This window comes from Pollicipes pollicipes, unplaced genomic scaffold (assembly GCF_011947565.3).
Source record: "Pollicipes pollicipes isolate AB1234 unplaced genomic scaffold, Ppol_2.1 Scaffold_4002;HRSCAF=4701_pilon_pilon_pilon, whole genome shotgun sequence".
In the NCBI taxonomy this organism is placed as follows: domain Eukaryota; kingdom Metazoa; phylum Arthropoda; class Thecostraca; order Pollicipedomorpha; family Pollicipedidae; genus Pollicipes; species Pollicipes pollicipes.
Genome location: NW_023596420.1, coordinates 18,168,373 through 18,194,959, shown reverse-complemented (window position 1 = coordinate 18,194,959; position 26,587 = coordinate 18,168,373). Strand labels below are relative to the sequence as shown.

Sequence of the window (26,587 nt, the reverse complement as noted above, 5' to 3'; positions counted from 1 at the left end):
GTGTGTGTATTTATATATCGTATCTACTACATATAGATGTTCCATAAAACAAACTACCATTTTCAGCAAGAGTAGCAGACCTGTAGTTCTGAACCGAGGCGACGAGGGTTTTCTATATTCTTGTGATGCATAATTGTGCCTATGTTGTCTGTTGGCTTTGGCTGAACCACTGAAACGTTACATAGTAATACAAACACCCTTCTTACTGCACTGTTACTGTCCTGTACCGTTACTGCACGCCAACATGCGCCCGAGACCATGACTGCTACAGCAACTACGCGGACGGAGCCGGACAGAAAAAAAAAAACAATTATCCTGATGCTTTGTTGCTCTCTGGTCCCTAAGTGTCCTCTCCCTCAAGCGCAGCCTGCGTTTTCTTGCAAAAGCGACGTTGTCATCACTGTCCGTCACAATATGGCCCTCATACCGTCCGTCGTTGTGCACCAGATGCTGGTGGTGCTGGTCGGCTGCCAGCTGACAGTCGGGATCGCCGCACGTCAGAGGGACGACAGGCGCCGCCGGACCGGAGGCGGAGGCGGCGGGGGAGGCGGCGCAAGCGGAGGCGGCGGGGAAGGCGGCGCAGGTGGAGGCGGCGGCGGCCGGCCTGGGGGCGGCGGAGGCGGCGGAGGCGGAGGCGGCGGGGGGTGGCGGCGGAGCCAGCACGGGCAGTACGGGCTGCCAGTGCGAGCCGGCAGCGCTTCTGTCCGCTGGCGCCGGCCGGCCAGCCAGAGCTGAGCAGCTGCCAACTGGCGGACGGCTCAGCCGGCGTATGCTGCCGGCCGCCGCCGAATGCCGTGCTGGGAGCCCTGCCAGGTCTGATCCGGGCGCAGGCCGCCCCGGCCGCTGCCCCCGCCGCCGCCGAGCCGGGCCGGCCCTCGCCCGAGATGCTGCTGCGCCGGCAGGCCGAACTGGAGCGCCGGCTGCTGGAGCAGGGCAGTGTTGCCCGTGGTGCGGCGCGTCGTCACCGCACCAAGTTTCCCTTCAGGGAGGAGCAACAGAACAGTGCACGTCTAGCGCTGCTCCAGCTGGAGCGGAACCGACACCCCAGCGGTACCGGCGGCGGTGGTTCGGGCGGCGGCGGCGGCGGCGGCGGCGGCGGCGGCGGCGGCGGAGGTCCCGGTCCGGGATCCGGCTGCCCGGCGCCCACCACACCCGCATGTCCATCGCAGCCGAGCTTCCGCACGCAGGACGGCTCCTGTAACAACCCGGAGAACCGGCAACTGGGCATGGCTGGCCAGCCGCTGCTCCGCCTGCTGCCCAGTCGGTACGATGACGGCGTGTTCGAGCCGCGCTCGCGCTCCGCCGCCGGCGGCCAGCTGCCGTCGGCCCGCGTCGTCAGCCAGGCGGTGACTCGCAGCGAGGACGTGCCCGACGCCCGCTTCACGCTCTCCGTGATGCAGTGGGGCCAGTTCGTCGACCACGACCTGATGCTGACGCCGCACTTCTCGCTGGACGGCGGCGCCGGCATCGCCTGCTGCACGGACGCCGGACTGCCGCTGCCGGCGCAGCAGCTGCACCCACAGTGTCTGCCGATCACCATCCCAACGACCGATCCGTTTCTACGGGCCGCTGGGCCAGGCCTGCATGGACTTCGTGCGCTCGCTGCCGGCGCCGGCGCCGACGTGCGGCGCGACGCGCGACGCGCAGCAGCAGAACGTCCTCTCCCACTTCCTGGACGGCTCGAACGTGTACGGTTCGGAAGAGGCGCACCAGCGCCACCTGCGCCAGCTGGGCGGCGGCTGGCTGCGTACTCAGCCGGGCAGCCTGCTGCCGGCCGACTCCCAGGGCGGCGGCTGCATCAACGCCATCACCGTCTGCTTCGAGGCGGGCGATGTGCGCGTCAACGAGCAGATCAGCCTGACGGTGACGCACACCATCTGGATGCGCCAGCACAACCGCGTGGCGTCGGCGCTGGCGGCGCGGCACACAACCTGGGACGACGAGCGGCTCTTCCAGGAGGCGCGGCGCATTGTCGTCGCCCAGATGCAGCACATCACCTACAACGAATGGCTGCCGACGCTGCTCGACGCCGACTTCCTAACCCGCAACGAGTTGCTGCCGGGCACCGGCACTGCCCACTCGGAGAAGTACATGTCGACGCTGAACCCGTCCATCAGCAACGAGTTCGCCACGGCCGCGTTCCGCTTCGGCCACAGCATGGTGTCCGGCACGCTCAAAATGTTCAGCGCGCTGGGCGGCAGCGCGACCAGCGTACTGCTGCGCGACTTCTTCTTCGATCCGCACCTGCTCTACTCGTCTGAGCGGCTCAACGAGCTGGCACGAGGCCTGGTCGCGCAGCAGGCGCAGGCGCTGGACGGCTACTTCGCCGAGGACCTCACCGAACACCTGTTCCAGGGCGACGGCGACGCGTACGGGCTCGACCTGGTGGCGCTTAATATCCAGCGCGGCCGCGACCACGGCCTGGCCACGTACAACGACGCGCGTGCCGCGGCCGGTCTGCCGCGCGCCCAGCGCTGGGAGGACCTGAGCTCCGACCTGCCCGATGAGGCGATCACCGTCCTGCGCGCCGCCTACGGACACGTCGACGACGTGGACATGTTCGTTGGCGGCGTCCTGGAGCGGCCGCTGCCGGGCGTGGCGCTGGGCCGCACCTTCGGCCGTCTCATTGGTGACCAGTTCATCCGACTGCGCCACGGCGACAACTTCTTCTACGACCTGGGCGGCGACCGGCCGTGGCAGCTGACCGGGGCGCAGCTGGCTCAGGTGCGCCGCACCAGCTGGGCGCGCGTGCTCTGCGACAACGTGGACGGCATCACGCGCGTTCAGCCGCTGGCCTTCCGCGTGGCCGACACCGCCGCCAACGCCGTCACCGACTGCGACAGCCGGGCCATCCCGACCGTCGACCTCAGCCAGTGGTAGCGCCGCCGCCAACGCAGCGCGACGCTGGCCGGACGCCGCCCGTGACAGCCGCGGCACGCGCCGCTCTGCTCGGTGCCATTTTCGGCTCGTCGTCCGCAGGGCAGACGACATTGTTCCGAAGCGCAAGCCTAAGTTTTCGGGGTACGGACATGTGCGTGGATTGTGCATGCGTTCTGACTTAACAGCCCACGGGCATTGTCTTCGACTTTGGGGATTTTAATTTGACTTTCTGTGGCAAGTTTGCACCCGACATAATTTCATTCACACGTGATAAGACAACCACAAAGACTCCTGACACTCCAGCTAAAATTACAGTAGAAAGTATGAGTGAAAATGTGGATGTAAAAGATGCTACTAAATGGTACTAACAATAAATGGCACGACTGGGACAAGTTTGTTTTACAAAGACTGTGCAGTGATTGTGGGAACAGACAAACCATATCATAGGTCACTGCTGACTGTCGTGAAACCGCCTCCTACGTCATTTTTGGAATAATGCTTTCAGGGTTTTGCACGATCGCATTGCATCCAAAAAGTGAACACGAGAGTCTGCTGCAACGTTTTCTCTTCACAGAGTGAGATAAGGTTAGAATACAAATGTCAATGTTCTGTACAGACCTTGTAGCATTTCAGCTTGGCTCAAATCACTATGGCCTGACTCACAATGGCTTGCCGCTGGGCGGGGCCTAAGTTCTGTTTATTGCCGGGACCCGTGCAGCCTGGAGCCCCTCTTCCAGCTTTGCCAGGCTGTTAACAGTAGCCGACCGACGTGGCAGGCTCGTATTTATTCAACGTTTTGCTTTCATCTCGGTGGATGCAAACAGCTGTTCTGGTAGTTTTTCATCTGGCAGCTATATATTTCAAATGGCACAACAAAGGCTAACTGGGCCAATTTCACCCTTCACTAGAGTACAAATCAAACACTAAACAGCACTATGTTTCAAAAATTGTGCTCCTTGTTGCTGAAAACTACTCAGTCCATGATGAGTGGATGCAGCACTGATAGCTTCTGGTGTACCATACAATGTACTCTGGCCAGACTGATTTGACACCACAGTTCATGTGAGGCCCCGCTCAGCCCCTGATGTCATATATCAGCTGTTGCAAACCTTTAGTTTATTGCACTGCTTACCAAATGTGGATGTGATGCCACTAACAGGAGCTGAGGGTTTTCTTTCGTGTTCTTGTTTTCGTTTCTCTGCTTGTCGAGCAAACAGACTCTTCCTCTTGCTGCCTGTTGCAGGAGCTGACTTGGCATGCTGATCTACCTAAAATGGAAAAAAAGAAATATTGTGTAAGCACAAAACTCTTGTTTTTGCCTCAACAACTGAGTTATTAGGCTTTCTTTCATGTATGAAACATTCCAAAAATGATACCAAAGGGGGAGAGGTGGCCTGCACTGCAAGTCAAGGCCTTGAAGTTATTCTTTCCACAGATTGCAAATGCCATCATCTTCTTTTGAGGGGGCTGTCTGCCTCCCAGAAGCATACATGGACATATTGTCTTTCTTGGTATTTTTCTGCAAAACAGATGGTGCAAAGTGGGCATGGAGCAATATAACACAGCAATGAGTGCAACAACCTTAATAACAATCAGCAGCATAGGTAAATACTGAATGAAGTTATCAGGGATCAGTAGTTAAAACTTGTAATGAATAACATTTGCATTAGCTAAACAGAAAAGTTGATCACAAAACAACCAATTCATTCACATTTGGCACATCTCCTCACCTCTATATCACAAGCCACAATATTCGGGAACCCCTGCTGGCTGGACACACTTGGTTCCTTTACACAAGCAGATGAAACATCTCTTTCAATGATCTCCATAACTTATTGAAGGCAGAAGCTCAACAACCTATAAAAGAAGGCAGTAGGGCTTATATGTGATTGCTTCTAGCCCACATCATATAAAATTGAAGTATATATGCATGAGCCAATAAACACATACAGCAGGGCACTATATTTTGGAGTGGCTTAAAGGGGGAACACAAGAAATGGGGCTGACACACATGCTAATAGAGCAGGAGTCTGAAGAAGTTGCATCTGGATCTTCAGTAACATCATACCAGTTGCCCAAGGCCACAACCCACCTTTCTTTTGAGTTTACCAGGCAGAGAGACATTGACATGCTGCACATGCTTACTCTAGGAATGGCATGATATATGTACTGTCCCAGTGGCCACATGCTTGGAAAGAAGTCTGGCTATTGCAATCAACAAAATGGGTAATTTTAATTGACTGTGATTTACACAGTGCTAAAAAGCACAAGTTTATGGGTGTATGTTTGCTACAGTTGGTACATATAAACAAGTATACATAAAGGTGTGTCATAAGACCTATAGAACACCCTAAAGTGTGTGGATGCCTGGGATATATTGCTCCTCAAGAACAAATGTGAGTTAATGATTATGAAAGTGAGTCATTCATAGCTTTCCTGTGACACCATAAACACACAACAGAGAAGCGTTCACATATCAATCATATTACATAAAATTAGCATGGGTGGGACCAGCCATCACAATTGTAACAGGCCAATAAATGGAAGAAAGGTGGGGGCACTGTCATCTATTTCCGTGCCAAACCAGTCCATTTGTGGTGCCACAAGACCAACAACAACAGAGTTCCAACATGTAGCAATTGTTCGCATCCGTTCTTGAAGTGTCAACTGTGAGCATTCAGTTGTTTATGGTCGTCCCCTCGTTTACCGGCCTAGCAGGGCCACTCCTGCGTCTGGAGTCGGCAGCACAGCCTCCACGCCCGGTTCTGCGGTCGGGTCGCCGGTGCAACAAGCGAACAAATGAGAAAGGGGACAGTTTGAACACCGTGGCTTGTTGGAACAGCTATCGCTTCTGCTGTTGGAGACTCGTGCGTGCCCCGAGAGTTTGGCTGTCCGGAACCCTTAAAAGGCAACCCTGGCTCCGCAAACTTGCATTGTCCTGATTCGACTCAAGCGCGCCATGTTATCTTATATATAGTGAGCTGTGATATGGTAGCAAAGTGTAATAACATTCATCCTAAAAGATACACAATTTTGGACTGCGTCGAACCTTCATTTCGTTCCGTTTCGTCATTTTTCGTTTCGTTTCGAAAGTTGGTTAGAAGGGTCGCTTTGCTCACAGCCGAAAGATCGTAAGCGTAAAAAGGCTGAAAGGTCGTTGGTGTCAGATAGGTCGTTACGTTGTACTGAGCCGCCCGGCATCTCGCCAATGGGAGATCCCACGGTGACACCCCTAAGTAAATCCAGCATCAGCCTGCTTTGCAGTCCTGCAGAAATTTTATGGCGAAGAAGGCAAGCATAAATTGAAACCCATTTGCAGATGCAGTCTGAAGACCATTAAGATCTGTTCTGGACTACTGTTTTGGCTGTCAAGTGCATGTTGTCCACTTTTGCGTTAGTTGAGCTCTACACATTGGCTTATGGCGGCGGAACCGAGTGGATGGAGGGCAAATGAATTGTGGATCGATAATGTGTCAGTTTGTCAATGATGTTACGAGATAAAACCGTAGTGAAGATTAGCGCTGGGACTGCCAACCTTGAAATCCTTTCACTTCACTTGTTATTTTGCCAAACATAATGTGGAAGCACTGTTTCCAACAGGGCACACACGATCATGGAGTGGTGCCGTGGTGTGTGGGCTCTGTATTTTGTAGTTCTCGTGTGTAATATAGGTGTCATATACTCGAAATTATCAAGCCATAGATTGTGCGCAAATTTAGAATGCAATGGTAAGTGGTATTCCTTGCTGACTTATTTTAGTGGGCTGTTATGCCTGCTGGCTGCGCCGGAAATGCCTTGTGCTGTTCTCTCACTTTGTTGTTACTCGGTGCATGTAGGTGAATTAATGAATGTTTGATGATACACCATCTCTGAAGTTCAATGAAAGTTATTTATGTGTTGCTCACTGGTGCTAGTGTTGCAACTACCTCACACAAAGCATTTAGGGAAAAGTGTCCCTGTCAACATATGTTACAGCATATTTTTTTGTTCACTTGAGATGAATGGTTCTATACTTTTGCTGTGCATACCTCCTGTACTTCTAGCGTAGAGCACTGGCTATGATGAATTTTTATATTTATTCATGATAGTTCCTATTGTTATGTAATGCTTAGATGTATCAAGGATGCATGTTAATGGTACATGTACTTAGGATTGGAATTTAGTACTTAACTGATGTGGCCTGAGCTAAAATGATAGCACATCTAAGGAATATTGTTTTTGATGCAGGATACAATGGTTGCTATGCATAATGAGTGCAGCACTACATCTCCACTTAGCTAAAGTTACACCTTGTGAGCAGTGACAGAAAGCATGGATGAATGTTATAAGTAAGAAACCAACTTCCTTTAGATGCCATTTGCCATAAAAATCAGGATGTTTCAGTATATATTTAGATGTAGGTCAGCCTCACAAAATATGGCTGATAGTTGAAATGAATTTGGTGATACTAGGTCCAGCATGAAATATTGCAAGGGTCTCAAAAAGTAAAATGTTGCATGGACCCCAGGTACATCACATTTTTTAGGCAAAGAATACTGGAGTTATGCTGCTTGTGTAAACATTACTGAAACTGGAATTATTTTGCTGTATTGGCAGCAAAATATGGGCCGGGCTTGTCATACAAAATGTGAATCTTTCACAAAAAGTGAAGATGGCAACTTCATCATCAATGCTTAAGCATGTCACTTTTTGATAGAAGCCTAAGGCGGAGAGTTAACATTTTGAATCAGAGGACTTCAATGTGGTAAAATGCTGCTGCAGCTTTTTGTTCATCTTACTGCCATCACTTACAAGACTTCCACACTGGTTTTGGGCTAAATCTATTTGGGATTTACTTCATGCTAGCCCTTTTATAGTACAACTTTCTTTTTGGCAAAGGTTTTTATTTTACCTTGCATTAGTTTTGAACTGTTATTGTCTACACATTGTTTTTGTCAGAGACATTTTCTCTGTAGTTGTGCCTGCATGACAGTGTTCCAGTGAATAAAGTTATCACTAAAGATGTATAAAAATGGCAATGATTTATTTGGTGTTAGTTGTGAGTGAAAAGGTGCCTTTTAGAATAAGTATCCATGAATGTTATATAAAAAGTGGCATTGGAAAACTTTTCTATGTGCTCCATTCCTTTAACTAGTGATTGGGCTATCTCTTCCACAGTTCCTGTATCACACGGGTTTTCCCTGATGCGTTATGCAGCAAGGGAAAAGGGAATGCTCAGTATGAAGCCCAATGACAGGGTCATCATATACAGCTACCCAGCTGGAGACAATCCCAGTTTGTTAGGTGTGGAGGTAAGTGGCATTGTATGGAACAACACTGATCTGGTGTTTTGTAATTTTGCAGCATTTTGTTTTTGACAGCTGTATAGATTTTCCTGGTTAGGTATACATTAGCATGAAAAAGCTGCAAGAAGTCTAGGGTATGTCTTGTTCTATGTTGGACTTAATACCTTGCACCATTAGCTTGATATTGCTTGAAGAAAAGCCTCTGAAATATTGCTTAACCTGACTGAGCTTGCCATGCATCTTCAAGCCTGAAGGCATTGACATTTAGGTTAGGTTTATTGTATGCATAGGTTGGATGTGACCAAATTGTTCTCTGCCTATGTCAGTCAGAGCATGATGAACAACTCCAGGGCAGACACATTCAGTAAGAAAAGGATGCCTTACTCAATGTGGAACCACAGAACAACCAACCCCAAAGATGATTTTAAGCCAAGCTCTTTGTGTTGACAGGTGAATGGAGTCCGAGGTTATGTACCCAAGACATTTGTGCGAGAGCAGCGAATAGAAAAGAGAGCAACAGAGCTGGTGGAGGTGGAGGAGGCATTACGTCCGCGGCCAGCCGCGCCGCCGCCACCGGCCGCCCGGCCGGCCACACCCCTGTATCCGTACAGCCACGAGTGGCGCGACCGCAAGGTGAAGTTGAAAACGCGTGCCCCTGACTGGCATCACAAGTACCTGCGTACCTTGCGGGAGCGGCGGCAGCAGCAGCAGGCGGAGCTGCTCGCGGCCAGCCAGCAACAGCCGGTCACCCAGCCAGCTGTCAAACAGCAGCCTGGGGCTCAGCCAGGCATGCAACAGCAACCAGGAGTCCAGCCAGGCATGCAACAGCAACCAGGAGTCCAGCCAGGCATGCAACAGCAACCAGGAGTCCAGCCAGGCACGCAACAGCAGCCAGGGGTCCAGCCAGGCATGCAACAGCAGCCAGGGGTCCAGCCAGGCATACAACAGCAGCCAGGGGTCCAGCCAGGCATGCAACAGCAGCCAGGGGTCCAACCAGGCATGCAACAGCAGCCAGTGGAACAGCAGCCTGGAACCCAGCCTAAGTTGCAGCAGCAACCAGACGCTCTGCCTTACACCCAACAGCAAGCCCCAGTGTTGCCAAACACGCCGGAAAAAACAGGGGCCGGGCAGAGTACACAAGGCCAGCAGGTGGTTCATCGTGCCACGCCAGCCCAGGTGGGGTCCCAACCCGACACACAGTCCCAGCCAGCGATTGTAGGGGGCACCCAACAGCCAGGGATCGAGCCGAGCACACCCGAACAGAACAGCACGCAGTCACGTGAGGGTCATCCCACCGCGCATCAGCCCCTGGCCGACCTGCCTGTGGCTCGCCAGGAGACGCCATCGGTTCTGTCGCTGGCTCAGCAGCAGCAGCAGCATCAGCAGCAGGCGGCGGCGTTCCAGCCGGCCGGTCAGCTGCTGCAGCAGCACCCGCATCTGCAGCTGAGCGGCGCCCCGGGCTTGGACGCCAGCGGCGGACACCGGAATCTGTTCGGCACCGTGGTGGGTGCCTCGGCGCAGCAGCTGCAGCCGTCGCCAGACGGCGCCGCTGCGCTCCGGGGGGCCCTCGGCAGCGCGAGCGCGGAGCCGGCCGCCGGCGTGCCATCGCAGGCTGCTGAGCCGCACCAAACGCCGCCGACCGCCGCTGACGCTCCGGAGATGGCTGCGGAAAAGAAGGCGGAAGGTCCGAACGTGGACGCCAAGCCGGCGCCGACTGACGGCTCGCAGAAGGCCGATCTGGAAGCGGTGCCGAAGGGCGCAGAGCATGCAAACGGCGGGGAGGAGGTCGAAGCCACCGGCGGAGACTTTCCAGGCGATAAAATGACGACCGATTACGAAGACGAGTATCTCGGCTATGACGTGGCGGGAGACGCGGCGGACGTCGGCGAGGCCGGAGGCGTGTCGTCGGCGCTGGAGGGCGGAGCGACCCCGTTGTCCAGCCCACCGCCGGCGGGGACCACGACGCCAGCCCCGGGTGAGGCGGAGCCCGCCGCCATGCCACCGCCGCCGGCCGTGACGCCGGTCCCGGACCGGGCGGAGACCACCGCCCCACCGCCGCCGCTGGTGGCAGGGGTCGAGACGGAGGCAGACGCGCCGCCGCGGAGTGCGGCCCAGCCGGTCGGCTGGGGCTCGGTGGTGCAGGTGAATGGGCCGGGCGCCGGCGTCGCCCCGACTGAGGAGCCGGCTGTGTCGCTGCCGCCGGCTCCCGACTCGTCGCCGCGTACCGACGCCGTGGACAGCGCCGGCTCGACGCCGCTGGCCGAGCCCGCTGCTGCCGACAAGGCCGCCGCCGCCGCTGCCGACACGGTCGCCACCGCCACTGCCGACACGGCCTCTGACACCGACACGGCCTCCGCTGCCGCTGCCGACACGGCCTCCGACTCCGACTCGGCCGCTGCCGCCAGCGAGGCGCCGGATGCGGGCGCGGCGCCCGACCCGGCCGCCGAGCAGCCGGGCCTGGGGGCGGCGTCCGGGGCCGGGCCAGAGTCGGCCTCTCCTGCCGCAGAAGACCAGCCGACCGACCCCGTGGAGCAGCCGGCGGCCGGTGAGTACCTGCAACCGGCGATACTGCGGTCAGGCCAAAGCAGACATACGGGCGCTGAGCCGGTGATGCAGTGAGTCCTCGGGGCAGGTGCTTTGGTGTTGTTCGTCCCCGTATGTTGCTGTGTGGTGGTCGGGTAAGTGGATGTTTTCTCGTGATCTGTACAGTGCATAATGTCCCTCGCCTCCTCCACCCAGGTGCACAATCCTCTGTACTTCCACTGTAATCGGTGCCAGTCCTCCCGCGCAGGCTGAGGAAGCGGCGTTGAATTCGGCCTGGTGATCGGCTGATGACGGTGTCAGTGTCGATAATGGTGGTGGTGGTAGTGGTGGCGGTGGCGGTGGCGGTGGCGGTGGCGGTGGCGGTGGCGGTGGCGGTTGACGCTACAGGCGTGTCCCTCGCGCCGGTCTGACCAGCACACCGTCCGCACAGGTTTCGGCATCCCCGGCCCGCCGGGGCTGACCGCCGCGCCGTCGCGGACCGCTGGTGAGGGGGACTCCCCTGACTCCCGTGTGGAACACTGGCCGGCCTCCCAGCTGGGGTCCCAGGCGTCTGCGAGCGGCCGGGCCGCGCCGTCGCCGGCCGCCGGTGAGGGGGACTCCCCTGACTCCCGTGTAGAGCTCTCGCCAGCCTCCCATCTGGGGTCCCAGACGTCTGGTGTGGACGCCTCTCAGCCGCACGCGCAATCCGTCGGTCCTGGGGCCGGGACCTCGACCGGGAACAAGATCCCGCCAGCAGCCGACGAGGGCAGCGTCGCGCCGCAGACGAGGGACCAGCGCTCAGCGGAGCCCACGGAGGACGACGACAGCTTGCCGCCCGCTCCCGTCTCGACCGGGAACGTGGTCCCGCCAGCAGCCGACGAGGGCAGTGTCGCGCCGCAGACGGGGGACCAGCGCTCAGCGGAGCCCGCGGAGGACGACGGCAGCTTGCCGCCTGCCCCCGTCCTGACCGCCGGACGGCACTCTGCCCGGGAGAGCGATGCCTCGGAGGTCCCGGGGCCGGGACGGCAGGCGCTGCAGGACACCGCCGAGGGGGTGCCGATGCCGGGGCATGGCGGTGACGAGATCCTGTCGAAGGGGCAGGCTGTGCGGGAGGTCTCGGCCCTGGGAACTGGAGGGGGTGACGGGCGCCCAGGCGGTGATGGTCGGCCGGATGGGGTCACGCCCGACGCAGCGGTCGGTCTGAGCACCACACAGTCTGCTCCGGGCGGAGAGCGAACAACAGCCGACACGCAACACCGAGGCGGCATGCAGCGTGGAGCCGACGATGGGGCGTCTTTAGGCAGCCAGCACGGAGCCGACGATGGGGCGGCCTTAGACGGCCAGCACGGAGCCGACGATGGGGCGGCTTTAGACAGCCAGTACGGAGCCGACGATGGGGCGGCTGTAGACAGTCAGCACGGAGCCGATGATGAGACGGCCGTAGACAGCCAGCACGGAGCCGGCGATGGGGCGGCTCTAGACGGCCAGCACGGGGACGACGATGGGGCGGCTTTAGACAGCCAGTACGGAGCCGACGATGGGGCGGCTTTAGACAGTCAGCACGGAGCCGATGATGAGACGGCCGTAGACAGCCAGCACGGAGCCGGCGATGGGGCGGCTCTAGACGGCCAGCACGGGGACGACGATGGGGCGGCTTTAGACAGCCAGTACGGAGCCGACGATGGGGCGGCTTTAGACAGTCAGCACGGAGCCGATGATGAGACGGCCGTAGACAGCCAGCACGGAGCCGGCGATGGGGCGGCTCTAGACGGCCAGCACGGGGACGACGATGGGGCGGCTTTAGACAGTCGGCCTGTGACAACAGGACACATGGAGAACCGCTTGATGTCCGCAGGTGTGACTGGTGTGGATGGGAGGACACAAGAGGTCGCGCAAGGAGCGCTGGATGGGGATCAGAACCCAGGTGGTGGGGAACTTCCAGACGGCGTTGGGGTGGGGCTGTCGGAGCGCACTACGACGGAGCCGGGCTCGGACGGGCAGGGGACAGAATCAGATGGTGGCGTCCAGTCCGAGTCGGATTGGCAGACGACAGCCTTGCCCGACACTGATCAGTCTGGGCAGCATGAACAAACAGATGCTTGTGAAGGTGCCAAATCTGACGTGGAAGATGGATTCGCAGCCTCGTGGGACACTGCCGAGTCTGATGCAGAAGAACACTTAGCGCCAGCTGGCGGTGCTCAACCCGAGTCGGAGGAACAAGAGGCAGCGTCGTTGGACGGTGCCGAGCCTGAGTCGGAGGAACGGCTGACAGCTCCGTCTGATGCCGAGTCGGAGTGTGGGGAGCCCGGTGAGGCCGCTGCAGCGTCGGTCGGGCTGGATGCCGAGCGCGGCCTGCTGCGCGAGCGGCGCCGGCTGGTGCGCGAGCTGAAGCGGAGGCGGCCACCTCTGGGTGAGGGCCGGGACGCACCGCGTGGACGCACGGCCGCCGGCACTAACACCCGCACTGCCGTCCGGCCCGCTCACGGCACGCCTGGCGGGGGGCTGCCAGTCGGTGCATGCTGGCTCGATAGTTGGCGTGCTTGTTGGTGGCGCGGGCATCTTCTGTGGTAAGAGAGACGAATGTTGGGTAATGCTGAGTTTGACCGATGCACACAAATTTCAGGCGCACTTGGAACCTCAGTTTTTTAGGGTTTCTGTGCACGCGTATTGCTATGCGTATGCAGTGCATGCACCGTAGTTGAGCATGAACTGAACGTGAGGCTACTGGAGCAAGCAATCGGGGCATGTCGGAACATTGGAGGCTTGCATTATATCCCTCATATGTGTCATCCGAAGCACCAGCTGATGGTAATCAGCTTCAAGCCATGTTGTTCCATCTTACGACTGCGTACTGTAGCACAGTCCGGATTTTCAGCAGTTCCATCCATTGTTCAAAGCTTCCCCCGTCCCGCTCACAGGCGTTCCAAGTCGGTGCTTGGTGCGCCTGCGGCCGGCTCACGACTTCGGCGGTCGGTTCCAGGCGACGCTAGCCCGACCGCGCTGCCCAGCTACGACCCGCTGTCGCGCGACTACCGCCGGCCGTCGTACGCGGCCCCGGCCGCCGAGCCGGCCGTCGAGACTGACGCCGCGCCGGTCGGGGACGAGCCGTTCGCCGAGCCGCAGTCGGAGAGTCCGTACTCGCAGCCGTCCAGTACGTACGGCGACAGCGCGTACGGCGAGAGCGCGTACGGCGACGCCTGGCACGCGGCGCCGGAGCAGGGCGCCGCCGCCGGCCTGGCCGAGGAGGTGGCCGCCGGTCTGGTGAGTGGTGATGGCCGGGCGGAGCGGTGCTCCCAGCGTGGACGGGGAAGCGTGCACAGCTGCTGTTCACCGCGCACTCGCCCCACACTATCGTGTTTGAGCTATTCGCACTCGATATGGCACTGTCGGCTGCACGCAGCAGTGGTGGACGAATCAGTCAAATGTATACGCTGTGCGCTGCCTGACGATGAGACCTCAAGGATGTGAAGTGGTCGTGTACCATTCGAGCGCAGCGTAATAAAGGCTGGTGTGTGAGTGCCGTCCGGGTACAGGACGGTGGTGATGGTGTTTGCGGAACCGACCGTAGCCGGCCTCCCGCCACAAGGCCGGTGTGTGGCAGAGCTGCGCGCTGCAGTCTCCCGTTGAGACGTGACGCCCGGCGCAGACGCCCGGAATGCCTTGTAGCCACGCCGCGTAACGGAGCCCGTGCTCGGCAGCTGCCGGCCGGTCTGTGGGCGCTGCTGGACGGGTACGCGGCCGGCCCGGACGCCACCGGCGGCGGCGCTGCGCCTCTCTGTGCTGCTCTCCACCGTCGGGCTCTCGCTCGTCGTCCTGATCATCGGAACACGGCTGGTCTCGGTACGTGACGCCGTCCGCTGCGCAGTGAACGGAATGTGTTTGTTAGCGGAGATTATGGAGGGTGATTATCTCGCACGGGATATATTCTATCATGCTCGTGTTACATGTAAGGAGCGGCGGTCGTCGGGTATGCGCCCTGCGGTGCTGCGCTTTAGCCAGCAGGATCAAAGATCTCTCTGCTGCTGCCAGTGGTGGGCGGTTGAGCTGTGCCTTAGATTTCGGCGTCTGACGTCCTCCCCCCCCCCCCCCCCCTGCAGCAGTTCCGGGGCGAGGCGGCGCTAAAGCGGGCCGTCAGTAAGCTGCACCAGCGGCTGACAGTCTACAAGGAGGAGACGGACTCCTTGAAGGCGCAGCTGGAGCAGACCAACAAACAGGTGCGTCCGAGGCGCCGGCCTGCCAGCCAGCCCGCCGGCTGCGCCGAGACTGGGCGCGTTCCCCGGCCGTTAGCCAGCCCGCCGGCTGCGCCGAGACTGGGCGCGTTCCCCGGCCGTTAGCCAGCCCGCCGGCTGCGCCGAGAGTGGGCGCGTTCCCCGGCCGTTAGCCAGCCCGCCGGCTGCGCCGAGACTGGGCGCGTTCCCCGGCCGTTAGCCAGCGCGCCGGCTGCGCCGAGACTGGGCGCGTTCCCCGGCCGTTAGCCAGCGCTCCGGCTGCGCCGAGACTGGGCGCGTTCCCCGGCCGTTAGCCAGCCCGCCAGCTGCGCCGAGACTGGGCGCGTTCCCCGGCCGTTAGCCAGCGCGCCGCTGTCTCCCTTTATCGTGATCGCGGGCTCGGTGGTGCTCGTGATGGTGTATGCTGGTCATGATAGCGGTGTGGTGGTGTCTGCGTGATGGTTATCATGCCCAAATGCCCGGCCGGGCAGGTTATGCCAGTGGTCAGTCGGAGAATGGTGACGTACTGACGGGGCGAGGCTGCCGGAGCTGGTCTGGCTTGTGCTCCCGGGATGCCTGTACACCCAGGCGTTGTGCAGGTGGACTGTCCAACAAACGATGGTAGTGCATTGATGAGTTAATTGATTAGAGACGAATATGTCACAACATCGTAGCTCCATTTGTCGCAGCGTTGCAGACTATCATTGCATATTTGCTGATATCGTACGCGTTGAACCTTTCGTTATTTGCTGCTGGATGTGACTTTGCCGCTGAGTGTGTTGTGAACTGATTGATGGAGTTTATACCTCTGCACCCAGGCCATATGCTGTCAACTAATGTGCGAGTTAGTGTCGCTGTAGTTTGCTCTTTTGTCAGCTGCTAGCGTGCGAAGCTTGCTGCTGCACTGGGTGTGCTAGCAGCGAACTAAATGGAATGGTTTTCACGGTACCTGGTGCCATAACTTGCCAGCCAGCTGTCTAGTTTAGTTACATTCTATGGTGAGGGTGGTTTGGTTACATCGCGTACGTGGCCGGCCGACCGCTGTCGATGCTAGTCCCAATGCTTTACTGCCGACAGCTGGTGATGTTGGTGCCACTGTGTGCCCTGTGCTGTCTGTCGCCTCCAGTTAGGGCCGCTGGCAGCTGTTGCGGTCGGTGTCAGAGTACATGCCCCGTGTCTGCCGCCGATCAGCCGTCGCTCGCCCTGACCTCGCTGGCGCCGACAGCTGGTGGAGGGTGGGTCGGTGGACAGCCAGGCGAAGCTGCAGGCGGCCGCTGCCGACCAGCAGGCGGCTGAGGACGAGCTCGAGGACGCCCGCTTTCAGATCACCGAGCTGAACGGCCAGGTGGCCGCGCTCGAACAGGAGCTGCAGGAGGCGCAGCAGGTGCTCGAGGAGCAGACGGCCATGCTCAGCTCGCAGCAGGTACGTGCCGGGTCGGGTGGGCATCGGCAGATGCTGTCGTGTCGTGGCGGTTGGCGGTGGTGCCCTGTGGGTGGAGCAGCTTGTTCAGAGATGCGATAAAGGTAGGTGTTGGAACAATTTTGCATTTGGTTAAGTACGTTTTGAAGCTGCTTACCCCGGCTGCTTTGCGCTCCCTCTCCCCTCCATGCCTTCCTTTCATGCAAGCTTCAGAATGTTATGTGTGTCAACCCTGTTTCAGGCAAACAACCCTCAGCTAGACTCTATGATTGTGGAGACGGTGAGCAAGCTGGAGACGGAACTGAAGCAGCAGCGCAAGAAGCTGATGGGTGAAGTTGACAAGCTGAAGAAAGACAAGAAGCACCTCAACGAGGAGCTGTCAAAGACCAGGCCAAAAATTAAACAGCTGGAGTCCCAGCTGGCAGAGGTGAGCACTGCGGACAGACGTTGGACCGATGAAAGGGATTGAGAACAACTGTCCAGGATGGGAACCCGGACATTGGGCTCATTCAACGAGGGAAGGGCTTTGCGACGCGACCGCGCCAGGAACACGGCGATGGAAGTGTCCGTGGGTGGAACATTGCGGCGCAGACGTGCACGCGTCGGGGAGCTCTGCTATTCAGCAGTGTCGTGTGAGGACTGGGACACGACAGATCTAGTTGGCATGGGAGCAGCGTTATGGACCGTCCGCGCCGTCTGCGGCGCGACTCCCCACCAGAGTGGAGCGCTCGCTGTTCGTGGTGGGCGACCGGCGCCGCTGTGGCGAGCTTGGGGTCGCGCGCGCCATGCCGGTCCGTATCTGGACCTGTGTCCTGTGGCCGGCAGCTGGGCAGCAGCAGCCAGGTGAGCGCCGAGCTGGAGGAGCAGCACCGGCGCCGCCTCAGCGAGCTGGCGCAGCGCGAGACGGAGCTGAGCGAGCGGTGCGCCGCCGTTACCGGCGAGCGCGACGCCTCACAGGAGAAGGTACGCTCGGCTGGCGCGGTCCGTGGGCTGCAGCCGCTGCCTTCCCGCCCACAGCCGGGATCAGTCTTCTCTCTGGTGTCTGGTGTGGAGAGTGGCGACGCGGCCCGCACGCCCACAGCCGGGCTCAGCGCTCTCTGTGGCGTCCTGTGTGGAGAGTGGCAATGCGACCCGCACGCTGCGTCCGCTGCCCTTCCGCCCCGCCCGCAGCCGGGATCAGTCCTCTCTCTGGTGTCCTGTTTGGGGAGTGGCCAGGAGAGATATAAGAGTTTATCCGTTTTGTTGGGCGATAACAGCTCTCGAAGCGTATTCAGTGTTGGGTTTGTGCTTGGGTAAACAACGTTACTTTGTGCGCTTAACCTGGGATGCAAATGCAACACTTAACTTCGGTGACGATGGTTGGCGGCAGTGGATTGAGGGAAGGGCCATCACCACGGAGCGTCTGGCGTGGTTGTGCGCTGACAATCCGCGTCCTCCCACAACGTCGACGACGTCAGGATATGCATACGCCGCATGTCCCCAAAATCGCGTTTGGTTTATGCTATTTTGTGATCGGTGCCTTTCAGGGTGGGAAATTTAGTTGTTTTTTTTTTTTGCTGGTGGCGGAGTACAATTTTTTGTGGTCAGAGTACAAACTTGCCTGCAAGCAAAGGTCTGTCTAATGTGGAATGAGTGTCTGCACAACGGGCCTTGCTTGGAGTACATCACATACTGCCTTTAATGGGTCAACATTTTCCCAACGTTTTTCTGGCAAAAATTAGTGTCAGCATGCAATTTTGCATCTCAGTGGAACAGAGCACTCCTTGTGAGTGAGGGTGCCACATTGATCCCATCCATATCCCTGTAGTGCTACTAGCTCACCTATGCATGCAAAGATCGAGTAATGGTACATGTTAATAAGAAATATACAGTTAGAGAGGTTAACAACAAAACTTTATACATATACATTCACAGGTGCATCATACAAAGCTCAGTTACTCATCATTACCTATCCACATGCAAACTTACACAATATCAAAATGATAAATCAGGTGCGTCCTCTGCTTACTTACAAACTGAATTGCAGACAACCACTGTGCATCACACCCCAGTTTTTAATGAGTCTTAGGCAGCTGCAACTGACTATGAAAGCCTTATGTATGTGACATCACTAACATGTTGTCCTTTTGGCCTTTACATAATTGATATAAACATACCAAAAGTGTTCCTCTTCCTGTCCTTCTCTTTCTGCTCTTCTGCTCTTTCAGTTCTTCAGCTTCTCTTTCTGTCACTCTTCTCCTTCCACTCCTCTTCCACTTCTGCTCCTCCTCTCTTCCTGCACCTCCTATTATCCCTCTCCTCTTCTCCAAGTTCCCTATGATCCTATGTAGGGACAGTTTTAATAGTGTCACTGCAATACCTTATGCCTGACAGCAAGGAACATGGCAGCATTGCCATCTGTCAGGTTATAGCAATTATAACCACAGGCTGAAAAGAGGCCAGCCTCATATTTGATCCCACATGGGAAACCCAAGCCTAGCATTAATGTTGTATATAGATATCTTAGTACCTACGTACCTGCCCACCATGCTGTAGGTAGAGCAGGTTATACCAAGGTGATTCTGTACCAGCCTGCAGCGGTAAACATTTATAGATCAGTCCCCGGTATTCATTTACCTTTTTTGGAATGACTTAATAGCGGTCCAAAGCTAAATCCCAAGTAACTTTAGAAGTGTGGATGCATGCTGTGTGAAAATTGAGGACAACCAATTCCACTTTGCCTCACTGAATACCTCAAACTCGCAACTACGACGCACATAATCCCAAGCAGCCTCACTCACCCTCCGCCCTCCTCACTCCCACCACATCAAGACAACAACCAAACCATGCACAGGAGTTCTGGCGCATTCACAGACATTGTGATGGCATTCTAGCACTCGTCAATGGGGCAACCAAGTACAAGTACCACGGGTCGGTCCTGAAATGACAGGCTGTGATGAATAGTCTAAGAAAAGCCATTTATGCAGTTGCACCAACACAAATTGTTAAGTTTGTGGTAGAAAAATCATAGAGCTTTACAGTCATGCATTTCAAGTTGCTATTTTCCACCTACAAATATATATTATCTTCTGGTGGCGCAAGACAACGCCGAGATAATGCAGTACCTGTACTATAAATCTATAGATATTTCTCATTCTAAGGCATATCATGACATTTCAACACCCTCTTAGGAAGGCTCGTATCTGGGCGATACCAAAACACTTAATTTTTTCGATTAAATTTGGCCAACTGTGCTAAAAACTTGCTGTTCTCCGGCTTGTACTCTGGCTTGTTCTCCCCGGGTCTCCCCATAGGCCCTATTGTGAGAAGGGCAACCAAGTACTGCGACTTTTCCCACTGGGTTACGGACCATCTCTATCTTACAATTATAGGTACTGGTTGAGCCTGGAGACATGATACCGTTGTTCAATAAGTAAGATATCCTCGAATCTTCAAAGACCGGCATTTACCGATTCCTGAAAAAGTGGTTGACGTACTATCATTTATACAATAGTAATAAGTTTTGGAATGCTGCATGCCACAAACTCCCAATTTGGGAACGTAATTCCCGATGACATTTAAGAACCCAAAAGAAGCCGTTACCACCAAAAGTGCCGCCCACAAAGTGATATTTGGGTGCCATTTAATGTCATGATTCTATCTCAAAAGTGCCGATATGTGGTGTGTTTGAATGCTATGATTTTGAGTTTAATTGCAAGTTGGATGGTGATTGGTGGCTCGTATGGCAGGAACAGGAATGAAACAGGCGCTTTGAAAAGGATGTGCAATGCTGCAATCTTTGGAATTTTCCCACCAAACTGTGTGCAAGATGCACGTCCTTTGGTAAAATCGCTAACATGTTATCTTAATATGAGGTAAGTTAAGAGCATAGTTGGCGTGCTGGACTTCTTGCTCGGCGAGTCTTTGAATGACCTAGTTGAAAGAGATGTGCCATCGATGATTTTGGTGCTGCCAGTGATTTTCTGGTCGAACGAATATTGTTGTAGGTGTCTGTTGCGACGCGGACCTTCACTGCTCGAAAATGCACTCGTCAGTTGCAGGAGGCTGGGGTGCCGTTGGTTTCGGGTACGGGAGGCGATGGGTTCGTCGCGTGGTGGGAGCCGGAGCCGTGATATGTTTGTCCGTTTCTTGAAAGGCATCGGTAGGTGTGTGCGTCGTGGAGAATGCGGTCTTACTTACTCAGGTGCGCCATATATTTTCCCCGCAGGTAATGACATGCGAGGTATGTGGCGGCGGTAGGTACTTAAAACAAGCACATTTCATATTTCAGTTTATTTCATTCCCACAGAAGTAATTCACATGAGTTGTCATCACCATTCAGGAGTTGCATAGGCTTGTACAAGTGCATCTAACCCATGTAATACAATGATGAAGGACATTGACATAAATGCCCTGGATTGGCCAGCTCCTGCAGGATTGCAGATGCTTGTTTCCATTTCTTGGTGCTCCATATGTTCGGTCCCTGGAAATAGAATAAAAGTTATAACTCACTTTATGAAAGCCAAGTTCATGCACCCTCCCGGCTATCAAGAAAGCAAAACTGTCTGCCTTGGTACTTATACTCAGGCTCATACATTTGCAATGGTGTCTGCTTTGTGGGGTGACTGCAGCGTTTGTCTGGAGTACAAAAATTGTCATTCTTACCAGTCAAGAGCCTGGAGTACAAAATTTCCTGGTGCCACATCCACCAGAAAACGGAGGTTTTTCCCACACTGCTGCCTTTTGAGTTATGATTGCTGCTGCCCATGTTCTGAATGTTCCCGCCTACACACAGCTGGATGAGCGGAGGTCGAGTTACCGAGTCCTCCATACACTCGTGCCCTGTGACTGCGGTCCGGGGCATCCGTGCTGTGATTGGCCGGCTGGCTGGCTGTGACACCGGGCGGCGCCGGCCGGCAGGTGTCGTTGCTGGAGGAGCGGCTGGCCGAGCTGGAGCAACAGCACGAGGAGGCGCGCGCGCAGTCTGAGGGCCTCGTCAGTGAGCTGGACACGCTGCGCGGCGTGCTCAAGAGCCGCGAGGACGGCACCGACAACGGTTGTGAGTGCCCTCCGACCCGTCCCAGTCCGGCTCTAGCCGCTGCCGATCCGACTGGCAGCCGGCCCTTCATCTGTGACCCCGGGTCGGTCGGTGTTGCCGCGTGTCGGCCAGTCTTTCCCCGGCCACCGTCCATCTGGCCGCGTCTCCGTCCACCTCGTCAGGCCCGCGGCTCGTCTCCGCGTGCCCCACCTGTCGCCAGCTGGCTTTGGCGGGAAGCCGGCTGGCGACAAGGGTTGGCGGTTCATTGGCCTGGTTTGCAATGTATGTAACTAGGGAGGCTCGTTGGTGTTTAACGAGTACGGGGGGTGTGCGTTGGGGTCCGTAATAATGCTCGCCGATAGAGTTGCGCTTGCCGGTGTCGAACTATAATCTTTGTCTTTCGTTTGTTCGCAGCGGATGGAAATGTTCAGGCACTTCTGGATGGGAGTAAGCTTAAGGCCCAGGTTGAAAAGCTTACGAAAGAGAGAGCTAAACTGAAGGAGAAATGGAGACAGGAGCGGGAGATGCTGAAGAAGGCTCAGGGTAAGTACAGAGCGGGAGATGCTGAAGAAGGCTCAGGGTAAGTACAGAGCGGGAGATGCTGAAGAAGGCTCGGGATAAGCACAGAGCGGGAGATGCTGAAGAAGGCTCAGGGTAAGTACAGAGCGGGAGACGCTGAATAAGGCTCAGAGTAAGTACAGAGCAGGAGATGCTAAAGAAGGCTCAGGGTAAGTACAGAGCAGGAGATGCTGAAGCAGGCTCAGGGTAAGTGCAGAGCGGGAGATGCTGAAGAAGGCCCAGGGTAAGTACAGAGTGGGAGATACTGAAGAAGGCTCAGGGTGCGTACAGATCAGGAGATGCTGAAGAAGGCTCAGGGTAAGTACAGAGCGGGAGATGCTGAAGGAGGCTCAGGGTAAGTACAGAGCGGGAGATGCTGAAGAAGGCCCAGGGTAGGTACAGAGCAGGAGATGCTGAAGAAGGCTCAGGGTAAGTACAGAGCGGGAGATGCTGAAGAAGGCTCGGGGTAAGTACAAAACGGGAGATGGTGAAGAAGGCTCGGGATAAGTACAGAGCGGGAGATGCTGAAGAAGGCTCAGGGTAAGTACAGAGCGGGAGACGCTGAATAAGGCTCAGAGTAAGTACAGAGCGGGAGATGCTAAAGAAGGCTCAGGGTAAGTACAGAGCAGGAGATGCTGAAGCAGGCTCAGGGTAAGTGCAGAGCGGGAGATGCTGAAGAAGGCTCAGGGTAAGTACAGAGTGGGAGATACTGAAGAAGGCTCAGGGTGAGTACAGATCAGGAGATGCTGAAGAAGGCTCAGGGTAAGTACAGAGCGGGAGATGCTGAAGGAGGCTCAGGGTAAGTACAGAGCGGGAGATGCTGAAGAAGGCTCAGGGTAAGTACAGAGCAGGAGATGCTGAAGAAGGCTCAGGGTAAGTACAGAGCGGGAGATGCTGAAGAAGGCTCAGGGTAAGTGCAAAGCGGGAGATGCTGAAGGAGGCTCAGAGTAAGTACGGAGCGGGAGATGCTGAAGAAGGCTCAGGGTAAGTACAGAGCGGGAGATGCTGAAGAAGGCTCAGGGTAAGTGCAGACCTAATGGAAGATGGTGGTGCTGATGGTAGCCGCCAATGTATCACGCTCAGAGCCCGAGGTCTCCGGCAGCCGCTGTAATTACTGCAGTGACACGGAATTTGACACCTGGCCCTGCTCTGACGCTTTGTCCCTGCTCTGACGCACTGGCTCTGCTCTGACGCACTGGCTCTGCTCTGACGCACTGGCCCTGCTCTGACGCACTGCCCCTGCTCTGACGCACTGCCCCTGCTCTGACGCACTGCCCCTGCTCTGACGCACTGCCCCTGCTCTGACGCACTGGCCCTGCTCTGACGCACTGGCCGTGGTTTGACACTCTGGCCCTGCTCCGACACTTTGGCTCTGTTCTGATACACTGGCCCTGCTGTGACACACTGGCCCTGCTCCGACACTTTGGCCCTGTTCTGACACACTGGCCCTGCTTTGATACTCTGGCCTTGCTCTGACGCTCTGCTCTGGCACACTGGCCCTGATCTCACACACCAGCCCTGCCCTGACACTGGTCCTGCTCTTATACACTGGTCCTGTTCTTATACACTGGTCCTGCTCTTATACACTGGCCTTGCTCTGACGCTCTGCTCTGGCACACTGGCCCTGATCTCACACACCAGCCCTGCCCTGACACTGGTCCTGCTCTTATACACTGGCCTTGCTCTGACGCTCTGCTCTGGCACACTGGCCCTGATCTCACACACCAGCCCTGCCCTGACACTGGTCCTGCTCTTATACACTGGTCCTGCTCTTATACACTGGCCTTGCTCCGACGCTCTGCTCTGGCACACTGGCCCTGATCTCACACACCAGCCCTGCCCAGACACTGGCCGTGGTCTGACACACTGGTCCTGCTCTTATACACTGGCCCTGCTCTGACACACTGGCCCTGCTCCGACGCACTGGCCCTGCTCTGACACTCTGGCCTTGCTCTGACACACTGGCCCTGCTCTGACACACTAGCCTTGCTCTGACCCGCACCCTGCTCTGACCGGAGCCACCGCCGCCCGACAGAGGCCGAGAAGACACTGGCCGCTGACATGACGCAGCTGTCCGAACGCTGCGAGAAGGCCGAGGTGGACAAGTTCGAGGCCGAGTCCAAGCTGGACCACCTGGAGAAGTACTTCCAGAAGAAGGAGGTCTCCTTCCAGGCGTGAGTGCCGGCCGCCGCCTGTGGTGCCTCGCGCGCTGCCAGCGAGGCAGCGGGGCCAAGTATGGGCCAAAGCATCGAGTAGCTGGGTCTCACTACTGGAATATGTGGTACGGGTTAGTTGTTGGTCGTGGTATGCTCACTGATTAACTTCACAGTTAATCGGGTGTGACGATGGCCTTCAATGAAAAGCAAATTGATGACGAAGCTCGACTTGAGACAGTCGCATTTGTTGACGCGTGCTGATTGACGGGACGTTTGAACGTAGTAATCTAGTTTAAACTGTTGCGTCTAAAGGTTTGGCCCTCCAAAAGAAATCAAGTTAGTTATCAGTGACTGCCGGCATCCGTTTAAATGCGTGCAAGTGTGGAACAGGGCCGTGTCAGGTTGCCTGGAGTGCCTCGTGAGCATGAGACGCCACCTTCACCCCACACTGGAGTTTCTCGCGAGCGTGAGACGCCACCTTCACCCCACACTGGAGTGCCTCGTGAGCGTGAGACGCTAGCTTCACCCCACACTGGAGTGCCTCGTGAGCGTGAGACGCCACCTTCACCCCACACTGGAGTGCCTCGTGAGCGTGAGACGCTAGCTTCACCCCGCACTGGAGTGCCTCGTGAGCGTGAGACGCTAGCTTCACCCCGCACTGGAGTGCCTCGTGAGCGTGAGACGCTAGCTTCACCCCACACTGGAGTGCCTCGTGAGCGTGAGACGCCACCTTCACCCCACACTGGAGTGCCTCGTGAGCGTGAGACGCCACCTTCACCCCGCACTGGAGTGCCTCGTGAGCGTGAGACGCCACCTTCACCCCACACTGGAGTGCCTCGTGAGCGTGAGACGCCCCCTTCACCCCATACTGGAGTGCCTCGTGAGCGTGAGACGCCACCTTCACCCCATACTGGAGTGCCTCGTGAGCGTGAGACGCCACCTTCACCCCACACTGGAGTGCCTCGTGAGCGTGAGACGCCACCTTCACCCCACACTGGGGTGCCTCGTGAGCGTGAGACGCCAGCTTCACCCCACACTGGAGTGCCTCGTGAGCGTGAGACGCCACCTTCACCCCACACTGGAGTGCCTCGTGAGCGTGAGACGCCCCCTTCACCCCACACTGGAGTGCCTCGTGAGCGTGAGACGCCCCCTTCACCCCATACTGGAGTGCCTCGTGAGCGCGAGACGCCACCTTCACCCCACAGGGAGATGGGCGTGCTGAAGTCGCGCCTCAATCACACCGAGGGAGACGCCTCCAGCAACCAGGGCCTGCTGCTCCAGTACAGCGAGCAGCTGGAACAGAACAAACTGCTGATTGAGTCGCTCAAACAGGAGATTCAGGTGCGCTGCCGGCCGCGCTGGTCCGCCTTTTCATGATTAGTCACGGTCCGCTGGGCTTAACGCACGAGTCTACTGGGGTGGCCTTTGGTAGGCGCGTGCGGTGCCGCACGTGCTGACGGCGCCTGAGAACGAGCGCGATGTGAGCTCTGCAGCCGCCCTTAGAGGCAGGCGCTTCAGCTTGCAACAGTGCATGGCACGACAGCCCGAGCCGAGTGGGCGCTATCTGCGCACGTGTACCACACTGCAGAGATGACCAGCGGGCCGGCTCTGTTCTCCAGCTGAGAGTGCAGTGTCGGTGTGGTGCTGTGAAGTGGCCGCCGGCCGCCGGGGCCGTCCGAGCGCCTCTCGCCCGGCCGGGAGACTGACGCCTGTCTGCCGGCTGCAGGACCAGGAGCGCTCGTTCCGCTCCCAGATCCAGGCGCTGGAGAAGCGCGCTCACGAGAGCTGGGTCACGTGCCGCCAGGCCGAGCGCCGGCTGGAGGAGGCCAACAGAGAGGCGGCGCAGTACCGCGCCCTGTGAGTACCGAGGGTCGGGGGCGTCGGTCGTCGGTGGCGCCTGTCAGGCCTGGTGTTGTACAGGCACTGGGCCTCGGACATCTCCTGACGATCGGAGCTGCCTTGCCACCTTTTGGGGTCTGCGTATGTTGATCTCACTCGACCCGCTCCGTTTGCAGATTAACAAAGGCCGAGGAAGAGAAGAACAGTCTAGTGAATGGGCAAGCAAATCTTCAGTGTGAGTAAACGTTTGCCTTAGTAAACTTTTGTCATGGATTGCGGGTATTGCAAGTTCTACTGTGCTTCTGTGACCGATGGTGCTCCGTTAATGGTTGATTGATGATGAATACGTTTGCTGTTCATATTCGAAGCCTGCCACCGTATTGACTGTGTTTTGTGGCGACGCTTGTACTAAAAAAAAAATAATATGGCTAGAGTTTCGTGTTTGCGTGTCTTTCATTTGTACTTTGATAAACTTGTGTGCGGCTCCAGCCGTCGGGCGGCTATGTACTGTATGCCATGTCGTCGGCCGTACCCTCGATTGGGAAGAGTCTGACCGCGGCAGGTCTTTCAGCTTTCAGCACGAACGGCACGGGCGCTTTGTCACCTGGCCTGGACGGCGAGCCCATGTCCGACCCGCTCCTTTCAGCCGCTTTCCTCCCACCGCCACCTCCCCTGGACCCGTTCCTGGCGGCGCCGCTGCC

General features: G+C 56.9%; 2 protein-coding genes across 2 annotated transcripts; both read left to right on the top strand.

Annotated features, from left to right (window-relative positions):
- Positions 1-1,226: 1,226 nt before the first annotated feature.
- On the top strand, positions 1,227-3,269 carry LOC119094187 (chorion peroxidase-like). The gene is made up of 3 exons (XM_037217262.1): positions 1,227-1,264; positions 1,340-1,484; positions 1,579-3,269. Exons 1-3 carry the CDS (start codon positions 1,227-1,229, stop codon positions 2,878-2,880), a joined length of 1,485 nt encoding a protein of 494 aa, XP_037073157.1. The 3' UTR covers positions 2,881-3,269.
- Positions 3,270-6,482: 3,213 nt separating this feature from the next.
- Positions 6,483-25,908, top strand: LOC119094186 (protein piccolo). Its single transcript, XM_037217260.1, has 16 exons — positions 6,483-6,608; positions 8,038-8,171; positions 8,616-10,386; positions 10,672-10,710; positions 11,140-11,193; positions 11,560-11,792; positions 12,978-13,098; positions 13,669-13,739; positions 14,786-14,902; positions 16,122-16,319; positions 16,558-16,743; positions 21,279-21,354; positions 21,748-21,876; positions 23,927-24,065; positions 25,253-25,388; positions 25,774-25,908. The coding sequence occupies exons 1-16, from the start codon at positions 6,494-6,496 to the stop codon at positions 25,906-25,908; spliced, it is 3,654 nt and encodes a 1,217-aa protein (XP_037073155.1). The 5' UTR covers positions 6,483-6,493.
- The last annotated feature ends 679 nt before the right edge of the window (positions 25,909-26,587 follow it).